Genomic DNA, 19922 nt, shown 5'->3' on the forward strand with positions numbered 1-19922 from the left:
TATTCTACTTTTGAAAATGGAGTTGGGTAGGCTTCGCTCCATACTATAAAAGTAACGAAGAAAAAGATAGTCATCCTCCTCTTCTTCTAATAATATTATCATAATTGATCAGTTCAGCATATATCACGTCTGCACCGTATGGAATAACAACTGCGACTGTCGCCGGATTCGCGCCGCTCGGAAGCGAATCTGCGTCAGTTGACGCTGCGACACTGACGCAGCGGCTCTGACGCTGCGGCCGTTGCGTCAGAGCCGCTTTGCTCGGAAGTCCAGCTTTAGCGACTCGGTCATCATACACCAAGGCCAGAGCCGGTTGAGCGACAACGCTATGTTGTCTTCTGCTAAACTTTCCTTCGCCGGCAGACAATCAGCTAGTTAAATGTTCTTACCTTTGGGGCAGTTGTTAGTGAACGTCAACAGGAGATGAACCACAGCTTCCCTTAGCGGCTCGGTCATCATGCACCAAGGCCAAAGTCGGTTGAGCGACAGCGCTATGTTGTCTTCCGCTAAACTCTCCTTCGCCGGCAGACAATCCGTCATCAAACAACTGATTAGGGTTAGCAGCCAGTACAATGTCCGCAGGGTTGGATTCTGGAATAAACATTTTGTTATTTCGTTTATCGCCAAACGCCGTAGTATCGATGGGTTTCTGGGGACAGGTAGAGCCTTCACTGATATTCTATTATGTTACTTATTCCTTTCTGTTTACCAATTATTGCTATTTGATTTGTTTAGGCGTAAAACAATCATCTTATACCAAAGTCTTTGTTTATACATGTTATCCCTTTTTAGGGTTCCGTACCCAAAGGGAAAAACGGGACCCTATTACTAAGACTCCGCTGTCCGTCTGTCTGTCAGGCTGTCACTCAAAAACGTGATAGCTAGCCAGTTGAAATGTTGACAGATAATGTAATACTGTTGCCGCTATAAAAACAAATATTAAAAACAAAATAAAATAAATATTAAAGTGGGGCTCCCATACAACAAACGTGTTTTTTATGGCCGTTTCTGCGTAATGGTACGGAACCCTTCGTGCGCGAGTCCGACTATCACGTGGCCGGTTTTTATTCCTCTTGTTTGTAATTAATTTTCTATCCAATAAAGTGAATTACAGGTTAAGGTACTACTACAACAAATGTTAAATTTTTTACTACTTACATTATTCGCATTCCTGATAACTTCAACGGGCTGCCCTACCATAGACAGTCTATCTCGCACAGTCTGTAGCGTGGCTAGCAGAGTTCGTGGGAATTGTCGGTGCACGCTGTACAGTCTGCCACGAGCGCTCACTGACAGCAGGGATGCAAGGCACGAGCAGAGACGGCACCAGCGCTCATCTAAAAAAAGAAACCTTAGAATAAATTTAAAAGTGGAATAATTACTGTCTTGGGTGAGACTTGAACTCACGGTCTCTGGATCGATCGAGACCGTGAGTTCAAGTCCCACCCAAGACAGTAATTTTTCCACTTTTAAATTTATTCTAAGCTTAATAGCATTTGCAGACGTTTCTTCTTGTTAAAAATTAAAAACAAACCTTAGGTATAAATAAATACATATTTTGGAGCAATCTTACACAGATGAACATAGCCCCGAACTAAGCTGCTTATCTTACCCTGCTTACCTTTGCACCATGGGTACTAGACGACAATATACATTAGACATATTTATATAGATAAATACATACGATATATAGATAACATCCATAATTTCAGCAAACAACATTCAGCTAGACGAGATTTATCTAATCTATAAACTGTTTACCTTTTAGTGGAATTAATCAACAAATGGAATGCAATTAGTTCTATCATTTGAGCGGATCAATATTTAGTTTGCTCTGTATCTTATCGAATTTATAAATAAAGTTTCAAGTCACTAGTTAACACGGGTCTTTATTGTCTCCCATAAAGTTTTAAGTCATAATGTATTGTTTGTCCGCATTTTCGTTAGTCATAGTTTGGTTTTTCTCAGAAACGCGTAACTTTTCAGGATCGCCATAAAACAAACCTAACCTAACCTAGACTATCTATAGGACAACCTTACGAAAATCCTGAAAAGTTAACGGTTTCAAAATTATGACTAATGATGATCTGACAAACATTACATTATGACGTCCAATAATTATGTCAAACGAAGAGATCCGAGTTAAAACGCAACGTCATTATAACTGCCGCACTATTAGTATTACAAACAGTATTGAAGAACACATATCGCTACGAGTTTTCTGCCGATGAATTTACCACAATCAGTTTACATACTAAGTTACTAGCAGCAAGAGAAATCGATGTGACACGAGATTTGTAAAAATGTTTTGAATTATTGAAATTAGCATAGGCAGATCAGACCGTCGGCGAGATAGCGACTAGTAATCGTCAGAAACTTGCGTGTATATAAATACAGACTATATTGAGGATAAAATAAATGTTTATATTAATCGTGAGAAAACACTCGCTCATCGCTACTACTACACTGCACCAGTACCTACACAAAACTATAAAGCCTTACCTTGACTAGATTCATGTACGTTCCCTTGCATAGCCATATTCTGGTAAATCTGCATCAGGGCTCGGCACAGCTCCTCTACTAAATACTCTGGCTGACAATCCTTCGCGTCGCCAGCGCTGAGGTCCCGATTATCGAAGCGAAGCGCTTTCATGTTGTCCAATAGTTGTATGCAGGATTCGTCTTGTGTCTTGTCTGGGTGTTTGCGGTTCGCAGCTGATTGTGAAAGTTGGGTGAGACAGAATAAGGCTGCATCTTGGAAATCTGAAAGCATAAACTTACAGAGGTGATCTAATGTTAGTGCTTGTAAAGTAAGAACAAGCGATGTGTGATCTAACCGTAAAATCATCACTACAAAAAAGCGAATGGAAGAAGTTGGTTAGACTATAATCAGAAATAAATAAACATAGTAGTATTGCCGAATTTATCGGGTTACCTGTAGTTATACATTAAATTCACGCTAAGAGATGAAAATTCAGACAATACGGAAGAATTTAGTTCCGACATCATGAACGTTTTAAACCGTGAAGGGAAATTTCTAGGTTATTACCAGACTGGATGACATCAACATAGTACCGAATAGAGGTACAGTCAACTGTAAAAATATGGGTGTACAAATCATCTCAAAAATATGTCCCATAACTCTTATGTCAGTGAATTAAGAACTATGGGACATATTTTTGAGTAAGTTGTCTTAGACCCATATTTTTACAGTTGACTGTACATGTGACATCGTAAAATACACATAGAAATGATGCAATTGTTCAACTATTTCACAGAACATTTTATCAATGAACAGGAAAATGTACACAAGATTAGTAGTTTATTACCTGTGACATCACTTTCCAAGCACTGCAGTAATAAACTGAAGAACGGTGCTGACGGTCCGGTCCGCAGCTGGGTCCAGACGGAATCACCAGTCGATCGGTCTGGCAGCAGAGAACCGAGGAGGAGCAACGCTTGAGTTCGTGCTGCAAGTGCGTCGCAGTTCAATTCGTCTGAAATTGAAAAATTTTCCTATTGAGAATAGAAAATAGAATAGAATAGAGAGCGTTTGTTTGAGGCAAAAAATAAAATAAAAAAACAACAACATATAAGCCACGAAATGGTCCCGACTCAGCATGATACTAGCCTGGCTGGGCTAGCCTTGGTCTTCCGTATTGTAGTTAACTGTATATAGATTTCGTATATGTAAGATCCTTCACAGCAATCGAGTTACGAAAAAAGTGTTTTTTTAGACAATGTTTTATAAAAATCATAAAAAATAAGTATACATTTCTTTCAAAATCCGGTAGACAAAAATGGAGATAAGAGATTGAAGAACCGATAGCCGTTTGTTTTCTTCTACTAGCGACCCGCCCCGGCTTCACATGGATTAACAAATTACACACCTAAACCTTCCTCAAGAATCACTCTATTGATAGGTGAAAACCGCATGAAAATCCGTTCAATAGTTTTAATCGCGAACATACAAACACACAAACAGACAGACGCGGCAGGGGACTTTGTTTTGTAAGATGTAGTGATGTTCAAATGTAGAAGTAACGGCTCAAAACTTCTCAAAAATCGATAAAAACCGCGAATTAGAAAGAAGCCCCCTAAGAAGAAAGGGGACCAAATTATGTGACCGATTCCTGATCCACACGAAGTCCCCATTTTCCTCTCTACAGATTAACATTATACAAAATATGTTTACGTAATTTGATGTATATTAACCACACCCATGCCCCTGCGACTGATATGCAATCAATTGTGTATATAAATATGATTCATAATATCAATAACCAGGGAGGGAAATGGGTACTACGTTTGTATAGAGAAGCGGCCGTCCACTATCCTCTTAACAAGTCATGACATGTCAGTAGCAGTACGTCAATAAAGTAATAACAATAAAATTGTGATGTCACAACTGTTAACATTTGTTGATTGATAACCAATAATGTATGTATACTAATAGCTGATAGCAGATAAAATGAGCCCAAAAAAAGATTATCCTCACGTTAATGTCGTTAATACTGACTCAATCATAATAAATACGTAAGTGAGGTGTACGTGAGCTTATCGGGATTTTCCGATTAAATAGTTTAATAGTTGACTGGTAGATATGGCCCTAAGGCTTTTAAGGTTCGCCATTTGTATTTTCTTACATTGTACTATTAAACAACTCTCTAAATTAAATAATTTAATAAAGGTATTTAAAAAAAAACGCTCTAAATGGTACTGCTTAGTTATTATACGAATCATACTATCGTTCATTTCGTCATTAGGATATGAAACAAAACAATGCCAGGGCCAAGGGACCGGCGACACGCGGCACGTGCCGACGGTCGCGCTCAAACTTACCAAGCATCCGTTAGCAGGGGCTTGGGCCAAGCGCACGCATTTGTACGGCGCAGCAGCGACTAACGCACGACACGTCCCATTGTGGGACTTGATCGTTGTCCAAATGACAGTACCAAGAAACAAACACCCAAAAGATTCGTCCCTGAACTTACCATCGTCCAAAGGTGTCAGAGTCATCATTAGATTGTGTAAGCAATCCTTAGTAGCGGCCAGGGACGCGCGCACGCATTTATATGGCGCAGCGGCGACCAGCGCGCAGCACGAGGCGGCGCGGACGCGGTTGTTGTCCAACGGAGAACTACGAGACCAGGAGGCACATCTGTAATATAATTACAGATTGTTATTTGCAGAATAATTGCAGTTTAATAACTGAGTTTCGAGCCCGGAATCGTTTAAACGCAGCGACATTGTTCAGAACATGGACTAGCACCGCAACTAGCTCAGAGCGCGGTGCGTTCCATCGATGTTCGACGACATACCAACTTAAACACATTTTTAGCTCCAATCGACGCTTATGTAAGGGCATGTCATACCTAAACAGCAGTCGATACAGCCCTTGCTCGTTCCACGCCTGCACCGGGCACTGCTTGAATGCCGCGACGTTGTGTAGAACATCGGCGAGTGCAGCTACCAGCGACGCTGTCGGTGCGCGGCGTACTTGCGCGCCCATGGACGGCGATATACGCACATCTGCGCATTTCTCAGCCCGCACTTCCAGTTCTGAACGACGCTCGAGTAGAGACATTGGAACGTTAGGTTCTGAAAAAATATAAGTATATATTTTATTAATTTGATATTCCAGTAAATGCCGATTCTGAGTCTGATTTAATCATTGCATTGCATAACATCTAAGGACAGGTCTTACGGGCACATAAAATGGTACTAGTTCAGCGGAGTCACTCACGAATTCGAGCCAATCGTGCAGTCTAACACAACTAGTTGGGACCAATCGCGCGCGTGATGCGAACTCATCAACCAATCGCGTTGTAGCGGGGTCACACCGCTGTACTGGCCCCATTCTTATTGCCCGTAAGGCCAGTCCTTAGATATACGTCAATGGATTTAATAATTTGTTATTAATGTCATTAGGCATTTTAACAAAAAAAAATCACAGATCGCGCCTCTCACGACCTTCGGGTACATTGAAAATGAATTAAAATAAATCAGTTTTTGAAATACTAAATATAATAAGTTGTGAGCATGTTTATTACAGATTTAAAATATTTATAGACCATGCGAACGATCATAACTAGCCATTGTTACTTTGCACTAGGTTGCTTGAGATGCATAACATTCGGAATTGCATCAGCTTTAATACCACTTTGCATCTTAAAGCTGATCAAGAAATATCCCGTTATACATTATTCATCAAAATGCATTGTTAAAATATTTAGCAGATTATTCGATTATTATATTTTAAATTCTAAGGTACATAATTTTGAAATGTAGGCCTGCGCAAAATGTGTGTCGAATATTCTAAATTGACATGTAGCAGATTTTAAGTTTTTACCCTAATGTCCATAATACTTAAAATGCATGAACTAGTCAATAATAAAAAAGAATATGTGTTTATCATGTACTTATCTATAAATATCACTACCGACAGCATGCATATCGTGCTTGCTTTCTCATCCCACTATTTCAATCTCAGTTTTGCAGTAGGTATATACCGGTCATATCATATCTAATCTCATATATAAGTGTAAATTTAATACCGTTGTTGTGTTGATAAACACGCATAAATTTAAATTCACACTCGTAAACACCATCACAATTGGACATGAGTTGCGGCACTTACCTATTTGGTTCTGGTATTTTGTTTCATTGCAAAACTCCACGAATATATCAATACAAGTTTCCAAAAAGTTGTATTCTTGAAGCTGTAGTAAGATTTCACTCTCCAATACCTGAAATGTAAAGGCATTTTGTTTTGACATTCTAACTCTACTATGATTATGCATGATTATAAACCACTATTTAATTCAATTAGGAACTGACCAACAACAATCAACGCACTGATTAACGTAACTCAACAGAGAAACAATAAATTTTTAGTAAGCCAGTATGATTATATAAAACGTACATTAATAGTCATATTAAGTAAGGAATGGTGTTGCGTGATAACTCACTATTAAACTATGTGGTATTTTACTTGAATATTCAATTTTAACAGACTTCTTGCACTTTCAGCACATCAAAGCAATTTATAAAAATATTTGAAATGCATATTTCCTTTGTTACTAGATGTCCCAGTTACAAGCGGATATGGCTACAGGGAAAGGTCAATCGGATATAAGTACATCGTTCTCGTTTACACATTTACTTTTCAAATTAAGCAAAGGATTTTTTTTTTTGGAAATGCTTGTGCCTTATTTATTAGTACGAGTAAGTATATCACACCTCACAATCTCACACCTGAGGATGCCGAAGACCGGGCAAAGTGGAGAAGATTGAGCAGGAAAGCGGACCCTGGCGCTAGGCCGGGAAAACGCTAGGTTAAAGAAGATATCACACAGCTTAGGTTATAGAAAAACAAGAAACGTTATTTTAGTAATCGAAATATTTTATAACACAGGATGGGGACATAATACTTATACTTACATAGAATTACATTTATATAATCCATTTACATTATATTTAAATATAAACAATATGTAAGCAAGTAATAACATATAAACATTTAAGTACGTAATTAATAAACAGGTAAATCATACCATTCAAAACTTCAAACTATGACAATAGTTGCATTTTCTAACCAGTCTCTCATCCTATTAATATAGGTAAGTTATACAAATAAACACATTAGCATTTCACTTGGAAACGAGATTCACGGCGATGCTCTTTCCTACAATATCGTGCGGGAGAGCAATGAATGATTCTTCATTACTAAATACATATCTGGTTTTACTCGCTGGTACCCACCTCATTACCTTTAGTACGCATTTCACACATAGAGAAATATAACTTAGGTAAAGTTATCACTTACAATAACTACCCAGTTAAAATACCTAAACTATCAGACTTAATATTAGGCGGTATTTATTTATAAAGCCTTGAATTCAAGATATATGCCGCCCTTGTTTTTCAGCATGAAACTCCTGGGGTCGTATTCAATACGTGGAGTAGTTCGCGCGCTCGGGGCCACCTCCAGGTCGCTCAGCATGGCCGCGAGCCCCGCCACCACCGTCAGGTAAGCGAAACGACCCCCTGCAATACGTGTTTACAGTACAGTTGCAAATAAACAAGATACCTAGGTATTAATCAACATAGTCCAAAGTCCAACTCTAAGATTGATTACCTATCAAGATATCGAGAGTATCGAGATCGAGACGCAATGCCGCAATGTTTACGGGCAATTTTAAAACAATTATGAGAATGACAGATTACTTTTAAAAATATCTCTGCATGAACAAAGGATGTCTGTATAAAAAATGAATTATCACAGCATGACAGCGACGTCATTGAAACGACGATGCTTACCTGGGCAACTTCTCGGACCGCCACCGAAAGCGAAAATTGCAGGCGGATTGGGATCGTTAAATCGTTCTGGGTCAAACTTTTCAGGGTCCGGAAAATAGCGGGCATCACGTTGCATGCACTGGAGAGGGATAAGCACCGAGTTTCTGAGTTCAAGTTTCAAGTCAGTGCCAGAGAGCACACAAGGTGAGGTGCAGAGACGAGTGACCATCGGCGTCGGCGGGTGCAGGCGCAGCGTCTCAGTAACCGCTTGAGCAGTAAACTTCATAGCGCTTACGGACTCAAAATTCAAACCGCCGTGTCTTTCCATACATTCCTTTATCTCGTCCCTGACCCGATCCTGTAGCTCTTTGTCTTTAGCCAACTGATACAAACAAAACGATAAAGTCGTTGCAGAAGCCTCCAGCCCCGCCAACATGAATATAAACGAATTAGATGTAATTAGGGCATCCGTCATTTCAAACTCTTTTTCAGTCTCCTGAACATTCAGCATCAATTGTAGAAAATCACATCTTTGGACGCCGGAGCGTCTCTCTTTGAGCACCTGGCTAATGGTGGACGTGAAAAAGGCTTCAACGTCTGGAGAGTAACTCCTCAAATTCAGCAGTTTGAACAATTTGGGGAAAAACGTTCGACAATATCGTTTCAAAATTGTGGCACGGTCTACTTTAAACATTTTCTTTGACATTTTGAGGAAGGGAGATTCAGGATTTTTCAGCGATCCGGGGTCGACACCGAATGCGCAACTTCCTATGATATCAGTAGTGTAGCGACACATCACTTCAGGGACCTCGACCTCTCCGAGAGAATTAAGCAAGACATTCCTGAGGTTTTGGGCGCACTCTGATATAAGCGGGAACATCCCTTTCATTTTTGCTGAGGAGAACGTTGGACTAATAATTTGCCGCATCGCCTTCCACTCTGCACCGCTCATATTTGACACATTTCTTAATAGAGGCTCTCGCCTGGTGTCCGTTGTCGACGCTGTTCGGTCACTAAAGCTAGAAAAATCTGTTGAAAATATAGTCTTCGCTATATCCATATCCAGCACCATCAGCGTCGGCCGGCGGGCTTGGAAAATACCGATATACTTTTCGTTTTTGTACTTCTCATAGAAATATTCTAACATCTTTGCATAGCTGCGCCGGGATGTCAGAGTAGCGCCGAAGTTCCCGAAAATAGGACACGGTTCGCGGTAAAGTACTTTCCTTTGAAGCCAGTATTTTCTTCCATTTGTAGTATAGTGAAAAACCGTAAGCAGAACAATAAGCGATAACAAAACCACTAAAAGAACAACACTGAGCCACATTGTGCACTGACTTTATCTGATTCAAATTATTGTTTAAAAATTAAATGCAGATAATAGCATGCCGGCGTTTCGAGCGTGAGTAAACAAATGCAGGGCGAGACGGCGCGGCGTGGCCTGCGGGCGCGGTTCGGTGCTCGAGTGAGCGAAGCGTGGAATGGCCAACGGCTAGATAAGCCCTACGAAGCGCGAGCTCCGGTAGAGTACATTTATATACCGAGTAGTACATCTTCCACCAACAAAATTCGCGCGGACCGCAAGCAATATTCTAGTGACGATAAATGCTATAAGCATACAGCTAGTCTAGATTACTAGAGACGAAGTATACATTGTTTTCAACGATCCAAAAGAATTCCTAAATGTTTGGATATAGATTACTGTCTCTAGTTTTAATACTTTGCTGCCGGCAAGCCTGCTCAAGGCCGCGAATGTTGACGTACCGCGCCCGTGACTCGCATATACTACACCTTAACTTGTGCGCTACGCTGACCATTGTGTTCTGGAATAAATAGATCCAATAATCACCATCACATTAAGTATGCATTACGTTTGCCGGTCCTCGCTTAATTTGTACGATTGCCATTCTCAACGACGAAATCTTGCCAAAAATATTTATTAGATACGTGATTGCAATAATAATTACTGACGTAGGCCAGATTTTTGTTTTGTAAACCGCATCCGGAGATATTATGTTTCAGGGCGGTAAAATTTGAGTAGTTTCACAGCACTGAACATAAATTATTTCGTACCCATTCTATGAAACTGCGAAAGTCATAGCGCGCAAAATTTATTGATTTAAAGAAGTTGAGGGAAGAACCTACACATGAATTGCGAATACCTAAAAACAAATACCTTATATTTAACTGTATATACCCTGAAGAACTTTAGAATTGTTAGCTGTATTATTCATCTGTGTTGTGTCAAATACCTAACTCAAACAACAACGCAGTACCTACTTCGCAGTACGCTTCATGATTCATGACCTTATTTTTACAGTAACAAAAGATAAACTTGTACCACACGATTGTATTGAAAACAAAAACCGTCACTTAACCATCAGTCATGTAGGTGGATTGTTTTAAATAACTTTCGTAAACAAGCATAGGAAATAAAAATTTAAATTTAAATATTCATTTATCACTCTGCAAACAATGGTCAATATCAAAGACATGTGTTATTGTTAATATCAAAGACAATTAAATGGCAAAGACTGTACAGAGTTGGACCATGCTAACTCTGCACTTTACAATGACAAATATGGAAAAAATAAATAATTAAAAATCAGTAAACACTAGAATAAAGGCAAACCGGACTTAAAAGAGAAGTTTTTACATGAGAAAATGCAATATAATCAAGTAAGAGTAAAAATGTATTAGTTATTAAAATATAAATAAATAAAATCTTACCGTGCCAAAAACAACTCAAACGATATAAAATTATATTTTAACTTTAATTTATTGATAAAAATTAAGTTACAAAGATACAAAATGAACGTAAATTAAATTAGCTTAAATAACATAAATGAAAATAGTGATTGTTTTTGACGTCGGAATTTAAAATATCTGTTTATGGACAAATGTTATTTGGCTATAGACGTTAACTATTCCAATGTTTTTTTTATAAATAAACTACATAGATCAGTAATCAGTATGAGCTATTCATGTTCTTCAAATAGGAGTACGGATTTTTAAGCTGGAGTAGTTCAGTGTCACATAATGTTCAGGGGGAATATTTAGTAACAAGAAGTAACATTTCATTATAATAAATCAGAAAACCAAAGAAGTTTCTAAGATAACCAAAACATAAACAAACTTGAATATTTTTTTGGCACTCCACGGTTTGTTACGTCAAACAAAGTAGTCAAAGACACGTTATAGAGAAAAAATACTTGTACTTTACATGATAACAATAAATATAAGTTATTGGTAAAAAAAAAACATTTTTGATGATTAAGCTTTATCGCTAACTGTACTTTTCTTTCATCGGAAACTAATTCTCATCGAGAAAATTGTAACCAACCCAAACACAATTATATTGCGTTGTTTTATCAGTTCTCGCAGTTCTAATGTATGGCCACCTCCTCTCTCCATCATCAGATCAGCTCGATGGTACTATTGGTACTATCTATAGCATTACATTGTCATCCAATAGGGAATATTAGGCAAAGCTCTGAGTAGGTGGCACCTTTGTGGCACATACAGTAAACAAACCACATTGACACATCACACGTCACGTCAATCACATGGCCTACCGCGAAACAAGAAAATCGAAATTTCGTTATCTAATATCTCTATCACTCTTGCATATTCGAGCGATAAAGAGGCAGATAACTAAATTACGATTTTCGCGTTTACTGGTAGGCCCTTGTTAACAAACCGCCTTGATGCATCAATGTCATATTATATTGTCTGTGAAAACTTGTCAAAAAACAGTTTAAGGCACAGTATGTATTAGTTAGTCTGTGAATTTACTGAGTCGGTAGTGCTGCACTCTGGCGGCAGAACATTGCAGTAATATCCCCTATTTACCTAGATACTACCTACATATGTATGCAAATTAACAACTTCATCGGAAACCGGTAAGTGGATCAAATATAATTTGCAAGCTTTGACCCATATAAACATACATAACTATATTGCAAGTTAAATAAAAGCTTGGAATAAAATCTTGTAAAAATACCTAAGCTATCAGACTTAAATAATATTAGGTACTATTATTTATAAAGATTTGAATTCAAGATAAATGCCGCCCTTGTTTTTCAGAATGAAGCTCCTGGGGTCGTATTCAATACGTGGAGTAGTTCGCGCGCTCGGCACCACCTCCAGCTCACTCAGCATGGCTGCGAGCCCCGCCACCACCGCCAGGTAAGCGAAACGACCCCCTGCAATACGTGTTTACAGTACAGTTACAAATAAACAAGATATTGATCAAAATAATCCAACATCCAACTCTAAGATTGAATACCTATCAAGATATCGAGAATGTCGAGACGCGACGCCACAATGTTTACGGGCAACTTTAAACTAATTATGAGAATGACACATTACTTTATAAAATATATTTGAATGGACAAAGGATGCTTGTATAAAAAAAAGTATTATCATCACAGCATGACAGCGACGTTATTGGAACAATGATGCTTACCGGGACAACTTCTTGGACCGCCGCCGAAGGCATAAATAGTTAGTGGATTAGGACCGTTAAATCGTTCTGGGTCAAACTTTTCAGGGTTCGGGTAATAGCGAGCATCGCGTTGCATGCACTGGATAGGGATAAGCACTGAGTTTCTGAGCTGAAATTTCAAGTCAGTGCCAGAGAGCACACAAGGTGAGGTGCAGAGGCGAGTGACCATTGGCATCGGCGGGTGCAGGCGCAGCGTCTCAGTAACCGCTTGAGCTGTAAACTTCATAGCGCTTACGGACTCAAAATTCAAACCGCCGTGCCTTTCCATACATTCCTTTATCTCTTCCCTGACCCGATCCTGTAGCTCTTTGTCTTTAGCCAACTGATACAAACAAAACGATAATGTAGTTGAAGACGTTTCAAGCCCCGCCAACATGAATGTAAACGAATTAGATGTAATTAGGGCATCAGTCAGTTCGAACTCTTTTTCAGTCTCCTGAACATTCAGCATTAATTGTAGATAATCATTTCTTTGGACGCCGGAGCGTCTCTCTTCGAGCACCTGGCTTATAGCGGACGTGAAAAACGCTTCGACGTCTGGAGGATAACTCCTAAAATTCAGCAATTTGAACAATCTGGGGAAAAACGTCCGACAGTAGCGTTTCAAAATGGTGGCACGGTCTACTCTATACATTTTCTTTGTCATTATGAAGAAGGGAGATTCAGGATTTTTCAGCGTTCCGGGGTCGACACCGAATGCGCAACTTCCTATGGCGTCGGTCGTGTAGCGACACATCACTTCAGGGACCTCGACCTCTCCGAGTGAATTAAGTAAGATATTCCTGAGGTTCTGGGCGCACTCTGATATAAGCGGGAACATCCCTTTCATTTTTGCTGAAGAGAACGTTGGACTAATAATTTGCCGCATCGCCTTCCACTCTGCACCTTTCATATTTATCACATTTCTTATTAGAGGCTCTCGCCTGGTGTCCGTTGACGATACTCGCAGGTCACTAAAACAAGCAAAATCTGTTGAAAATATAGTCTTTGCTATATCCATATCCAGCACCATCAGCGTCGGTCGGCGGGCTTGGAAAATGCCGACATACTTTTCGTTTTTGTACTTCTCATAGAAATATTCTAACATCTTTGCATAGCTGCGCCGGGCTGTCATAGCAGCGCCGAAGTTCCCGAAAATAGGACACGGTTCTTCGTAAAGTACTTTCCTTTGTAGCCAGTATTTTCTTCCATTTGAAGTGTAGTGAAAAACCGCAAGGAGAACAATAAGCGATAACAAAACCGCTAAAGGGACAAGACTGAACCACATGGTACACTGATTTTATCTGATTAAAATTATTGTTTGAATATCAAATGCAGATTATGGCATGTCAGCGTTTTGAACGTGAGTAAACGGGATGTGGCGTACGGGCGAGGTTCGATGCTCTAGTGAGAGAAACGCCAAGCGGCCAACGGCTAGATAAGTTCTACGGAGCGCGAGCACCGCCAGAGTATATAAATGTAACACCTTCAAACAATAACTTTAATAATCACGTTAAACACGTTAGTAAGTACCTAAATAATCTTTATTGCTCCAATAACCATACATTTTTTATCGAGTCCATTAGTGTACCTTCCACCACTTGCGCCATTGCGCTTTACCGTCATCATTTTCATCTTCGGCAACAGCCAACAAAATAACGTCCTATTTTACGATTTTGACCCGAGCGTCAACGAATGTCATGGCTCCTCTACACGATGAGCCAACGCCGGCCACTCCAAGGGGCGCCGCAGTCGAGAACTAGCATGCATACAAACATTGCAATTAATCTAAATAGGTACGAACGTTGTGGTGATCTCCGTTGGTGGTCTAAGAGGCATTGTAAATAATGCAGACCATTAGCATTAAAAGCACGGAAGGATTATATAATGATGTTCGTGATTACAAGAGATTATATATGCTTTATTTAACAGGTACCATTACGAATCAATACATAATAGTATTTTATACAATCGTGATATAATAGAGAGTTTTTCAGTCGAGTACCGTGTTTAGGCAACGAAGCTTGCCGAGTTGTCTAAGGTACGAGATTGAAAAGCTTGATTATATCACTATTGTATACCTACAATACTTTTTCTATGAGTCAGCAAAAATAATACATACTTTAAACTAGTAGAATCATACAAACAAACCAAACCAAAAGTATACAGCTAAGATACGCGAACAGCCGTGATACCTTCATACTCGTACGCGACCCGGCCGCCGCGCCCCGCGCCCCACGGCGGGTTGGTCAACGACACGTTCTCGTAACTCATGAGGCCTTGGTACTTGCTCCGCTCTAAATTGAATTTTTAGACAGTTGTTTTCTTGATTTTGGCCACCGTAGTCTATGGAGACTATCAGGCAACACTAAGTGGTTTTCGTAGTCTATGGATGTTGCAAGGGTGTCACATGCGCGTTTCTGTCTTATGAACCAATTGTTTCTACTATACAACCTAAAATAAATAATTAATTTGAGCTATGGTTTTGTTTCGTCCTCTTGATCGCGGCGAGCTGTGATTGGTCAATTTCATTATAGTTTACTAAACTGTATCGAAATGAATGTTATAGTTGAGTTGGGAGTCCATACATTAAAAATACCCAATTGCAGTTTGATATAAGAAATTTTAATTCAAGAATGACAGTCGATGAGTAGAAAAACAAGTTTTTTGTCAAAAGATCGGATTTAATAGGTAGGTATAAAATTTTATCGCCGACTGTACTTATTTTTAGACGGTACGGACGGTAGCTCAACGAGCTTAAATTCAATAAAGTTGCGTTGTTTTATTACAAATTTACTATGACCATCTTCAGTTTCCACCATCATAAGCTTGACTATTAAAATGACTTTATCTCAGAAAGCACTATTTGTGTAGAGTCAGACCGAGAAAAGTCTGCAGCGATTTTGATAGCCCACGCAGTGCAAGTGTCAATTTAAACGTCAAACTTCTATGAAATTATGACGTGTAAATAAAGCTTGCACTGCGTGGGCTATCAAAATCGCTGCACACTTTTCTTGGTCTAATTCGAAAATAATCGATTCGATTCTAGTGAGTACATTTTAATAATATGTATGCAACTCACATAATAGAATCCATCATGGGGACAGTAAATAGGCACCTATATTACAAATACACGCACAACTGCACAATATAATGGATGTGATAACAAGTTTTCTCGTTACATCTTGTTAAATTACGATAACATTTCCTCTAGATTGAATATTGTTTTGATAAATGATTTAGTTTTAAATCTTTAAAACATGAAAAAATAGCAACAATCTTAATCGACGTATAGTAATCTTTATTATAACGTTTACAAATTGTAAGTTAACAGTCAGGACGATGGCATGACGATGGTACAATACAATACAGACGGTAAATCCTACTATGGAAACACGGAACACATCCCAGATAATCGAACAACAATCAATAAATGAACGTCACCAATGGACGAATTAAGGGAATTAAGAATCAATAATTCATTGGTTCCATTCTTTATTTATTTTACGGCCACTTTCGTCTGTTGGGTGCAGTGACCTTACTTGCTTAGGGTTGCCATACGTCAGGATTTGTCCGGACATATCAGGATTTTTGACCCTATGTCCTGATTGAGGCCGAACTTGGCAAGTGTCAGGATTTTTAGGAATGACCTCATAAAAAATATGTTTACGTGATACAGATCCACGATACAGTACCTACGCCGCAGAGCACAGCGCGCCGCCGGGGCGTCGTTCAAGCTACGCCAGATCTCTGATACAAGAAATGTCAGGATTTTTAGGGTGATGTCAGGATTTTTATCAGGACATTTAATTCTTCCATATGGCAACCCTACTTGCGATGAGGGTTTTAATCCTGGTAAAGATACCACGCACACGCCATGGAGGCATAGACATTTTTTAACTTTTGATAATCGTCGAAATGGACGAGGTTGATATTGGGCTGTGCTGTAGCCCCGCGCAGTCAAAGGGTATGTACATATTTGTGTGATGTACAGTTAACTGTAAAAATATGGGTGTACAAATCATCTCAAAAATATGTCCCATAACTCTTATGTCAGTGAATTAAGAACTATGGGACATATTTTTGAGCAAGTTGCCTACACCCATATTTTTACAGTTGACTGTACGGGGCGTTAATGAGACAACTAGTGGTGTGGAAATACGAATATGTTCTGCGAAAATAACGTGCACATGCAATTATATAGTAAAGCTATGCAATTGTGTGGGCAAGGCATAATACCTACAGGGCTGCAAAATCAGGTGGCGACTCAGTAATACTAGTGGCTCTGTGAGCTGTAGACCTCGCGAGCGGAGCTTGAAATAACATGGTGCTAAGAGCTTTAAATACACCGTGTTTTTTTTGATTTCCGTTAATTTCAAGGGTGCATTCCTGAGCTTAAATCAAGTAACTTTCTCAAAGACACCGATGTTCTAATTAAGTCCATTTCGGAGATAATCCATAATTTATTTTTTTACTATAAGGCCTCTACAAGCGTGTACACTTGCCTTAGGGCCGGCTTACATATTGATTAGTGTTTAGAATGAGTTCATACATTTGCTACTAAACTTAAGTACAATCTCGGTCGATTGATGTACGAAATGACATTGATATGTCACAGATTTCAATTGTTTGGTTGAGTTAAATGTAATGCCCGTGTTACAACAACGCTATATGCTACATTTAATCACTTTTTAAACAAAAAAAAAAACAAAAAAAATTTTTTTTTTTGAAAATTAACTATGCCATTTAGTTCTTATAAACGTACTTAACTATACCCCGAAGTTAACGGAATTCAATAAAAACACGGTGTAAATTAAAGAAAAACAATACGAAATTTATGTGTAAAAAAATACAAAAAGTTATAATATCCCAGCATACAATTACTGGGGATCGAACCCAGACCCTCTGTGCAAACAGAAAAAGCGAACGTTTACAAACTGAGCCAAATAGTTCTTAGATGGGTTGACGAAATTTAGCTACTCCTTCTCAAATTAAAATTAGTTAAAATTAAATATCTAAATACCGCCTAAACCAGCGATAATTTTTTTCTGCATTTTTTGCTATTAACTCTGTAAACATGTTTCAAAAAGAAAAAAGTCTTATGATATCGATACGACTATTTGTTTAGGCGCCAGGTATCACGACTCCGCCATTTTTAAAAATTTCCAAAAACCGGATTGACAAAAAAATTTTATTTAGTCATAAAATTCGGTCACAAAATTTCACGAGAATCGGTTAAGAATTGCGACCTGTAGAGGAGAACATCCGGACATACGAAAGCAAAATGCCCGAGTCAAAACGTAGACCTTCGCTTCGCTTCGGTCAAAAATAAGGGACCGACAAACTACAAAAAACCGGGCAAGTGCGAGTCGGACTCACGCACGAAGGGTTCCGTACCATAATGCAAAAAAAAAAACCAAAAAAAAAGCAAAAAAAGAAACGGTCACCCATCCAAATACTGACCACTCCCGACGTTGCTTAACTTTGGTCAAAAATCACGTTTGTTGTATGGGAGCCCCATTTAAATCTTTATTTTATTCTGTTTTTAGTATTTGTTGTTATAGCGGCAACAGAAATACATCATCTGTGAAAATTTCAACTGTCTAGCTATCACGGTTCGTGAGATACAGCCTGGTGACAGACGGACGGACGGACGGACGGACGGACGGACGGACAGCGAAGTCTTAGTAATAGGGTCCCGTTTTACCCTTTGGGTACGGAACCCTAAAAAGACGAAGAAAAAGTCTAATAGAAATTGCCATTTTATGATCTATCGGGCTATTTAATGAATTGAAGGCTAATTATGAAATCGCTGGCTACATCGTGGCGTTGTCTAGTCAGGTATGAATAATAATTAATAATCTGTATGAAACAATTAAAACTAAACGCACGGCTACGACACGAAATATCGGAAAGTATGTGGTAAAATCGTAAAATAGTTACATTATAGACTGCTAGATGAATTAATGTCGCATTGTTATTCATTGTGGTGGACAAGTATCCGGTTATAAAATATGAATGTGTAAATCAAAGACTAAAGTTAGTATATTAGGTAGTGTAAATGGAAGATAAAAGTGCAATAAAATATCACAACAAAGCACAGCAGAACAGCAATCAGCTACAACAATAGGTCATTTTAGTTTTACTATCAAGTATTCTTCATAAAAAATGTACTTGTTTTTCCGTGTATTTTTGTTTTAACTAATTTCGTGTACGTATGTCTGCTGCGAAACAAAATGAACTTGTTCATAGTAAACTAACCTAGTGTTGCGCGGGCCCGAGTAAAATTTTCCTTAGTCTTTGAATAAATACGTTAAAATAACCATAAATAGAGGAAATTTCTGTATACCTGTATCCTAGCAATCGAAGTGAAAAGCACAGTATATAAGTCGGGCATAAATGCCTGAAATGAATGGCAAATGAATGAAATGGGTCGCTTTATGCCCTCGATGTGAAATCTACTATTTACTTACGTCGGTATAGTGTGACGGACGGGAAGCCACGACGGTCAGCAAGGTAACGGCCGCAGCGCGCACAGCATTCGCTTCGCGCTCGTTCGAGATGATGCTCACGGCGTATTGTGCCATGGACTCCGATGGGATCGCTACACATAGTATTATTAGATTTAGTTGGACATAATGAGACTTAATTTATCTACGATAGAAAAATGTCGCACCTTCCAACTAAGCTACGTCTAAATATCTTGTGAAACAATATTTGTTTGATTCGATGTTGACGCCAGAGCCTACCACAGTCATTTAAGCTATGAATTGAAACTTAATTGCGGTGCTCAGAGCTGAGATGTGATTGCTTGGAAACATCACACGAGGCGCTTCAGTCGATAAAGTATAACTAATTAAATATTATCCAGTCAGTAGTTCCATACCTTGAAGTAACTGCGGCGAGAGTTGGCTGTAGCGCGCCAACTGCGCTATAACACGTAACGCCGCGGCACGCAACGATGCGCGTGCGCTCCCCGCGCACGCCACTACGCAGCGCACAGCGTCGCCCGACCACGCCTCGCTCCAACGCTACCATAAAAGTTAGGTATATGAGCAAGATAACGACCTCATGTGGTCGCGACCCTCAGTCATGAGGAATCGAGGAAGAAGAAGAAGTAATTTAGGTTAAAATT

General features: G+C 39.1%; 4 protein-coding genes and 1 long non-coding RNA gene across 5 annotated transcripts in view; 2 read left to right on the top strand and 3 right to left on the bottom strand.

Annotated features, from left to right (window-relative positions):
• LOC134793116 (superkiller complex protein 3) overlaps positions 1 to 19922 on the top strand; it is a 331932-nt gene that overhangs the window by 285468 nt on the left and 26542 nt on the right. The window lies entirely within an intron of this gene.
• Positions 1 to 19922, top strand: part of LOC134793185 (uncharacterized) — a 126593-nt gene that overhangs the window by 76905 nt on the left and 29766 nt on the right. The window lies entirely within an intron of this gene.
• LOC134793110 (rotatin-like) overlaps positions 1 to 19922 on the bottom strand; it is a 66796-nt gene that overhangs the window by 25648 nt on the left and 21226 nt on the right. The window contains exons 21-29 of the mRNA XM_063764635.1: positions 19674 to 19818; positions 19261 to 19391; positions 6641 to 6749; positions 5376 to 5601; positions 4995 to 5161; positions 3330 to 3497; positions 2503 to 2763; positions 1159 to 1337; positions 390 to 591 (exon numbers count right to left, since the gene is read on the bottom strand). Of these exons, the coding sequence (XP_063620705.1) occupies positions 390 to 591; positions 1159 to 1337; positions 2503 to 2763; positions 3330 to 3497; positions 4995 to 5161; positions 5376 to 5601; positions 6641 to 6749; positions 19261 to 19391; positions 19674 to 19818 (1588 nt within the window). The remainder of the gene's footprint in view (positions 1 to 389; positions 592 to 1158; positions 1338 to 2502; positions 2764 to 3329; positions 3498 to 4994; positions 5162 to 5375; positions 5602 to 6640; positions 6750 to 19260; positions 19392 to 19673; positions 19819 to 19922) is intronic.
• LOC134793146 (cytochrome P450 6k1-like) lies at positions 7643 to 9782 on the bottom strand. Its single transcript, XM_063764722.1, has 2 exons — positions 8323 to 9782; positions 7643 to 8049 (listed from the first exon to the last, which is right to left on the bottom strand). The coding sequence occupies exons 1-2, from the start codon at positions 9626 to 9628 to the stop codon at positions 7886 to 7888; spliced, it is 1470 nt and encodes a 489-aa protein (XP_063620792.1). The 5' UTR covers positions 9629 to 9782; the 3' UTR covers positions 7643 to 7885.
• On the bottom strand, positions 12151 to 14202 carry LOC134792884 (cytochrome P450 6a2-like). The gene is made up of 2 exons (XM_063764321.1): positions 12770 to 14202; positions 12151 to 12506 (listed from the first exon to the last, which is right to left on the bottom strand). Exons 1-2 carry the CDS (start codon positions 14073 to 14075, stop codon positions 12343 to 12345), a joined length of 1470 nt encoding a protein of 489 aa, XP_063620391.1. The 5' UTR covers positions 14076 to 14202; the 3' UTR covers positions 12151 to 12342.

Source organism: Cydia splendana, chromosome 8, assembly GCF_910591565.1.
Source record: "Cydia splendana chromosome 8, ilCydSple1.2, whole genome shotgun sequence".
Classification (NCBI taxonomy): domain Eukaryota; kingdom Metazoa; phylum Arthropoda; class Insecta; order Lepidoptera; family Tortricidae; genus Cydia; species Cydia splendana.

Bases quoted from the DNA above. Each gene is read 5' to 3' on its own strand.
- LOC134792884 (XM_063764321.1), bottom strand. From the start codon at position 14,075: ATGTGGTTCAGTCTTGTCCCTTTAGCGGTTTTGTTATCGCTTATTGTT. The intron at 12,507-12,769 runs GTAAGCATCATT...CACGTATTGCAG, and splicing joins CGGTCCAAGAAGTTGTCCCG to GGGGTCGTTTCGCTTACCTG.
- LOC134793146 (XM_063764722.1), bottom strand. From the start codon at position 9,628: ATGTGGCTCAGTGTTGTTCTTTTAGTGGTTTTGTTATCGCTTATTGTT. The intron at 8,050-8,322 runs GTAAGCATCGTC...CACGTATTGCAG, and splicing joins CGGTCCGAGAAGTTGCCCAG to GGGGTCGTTTCGCTTACCTG.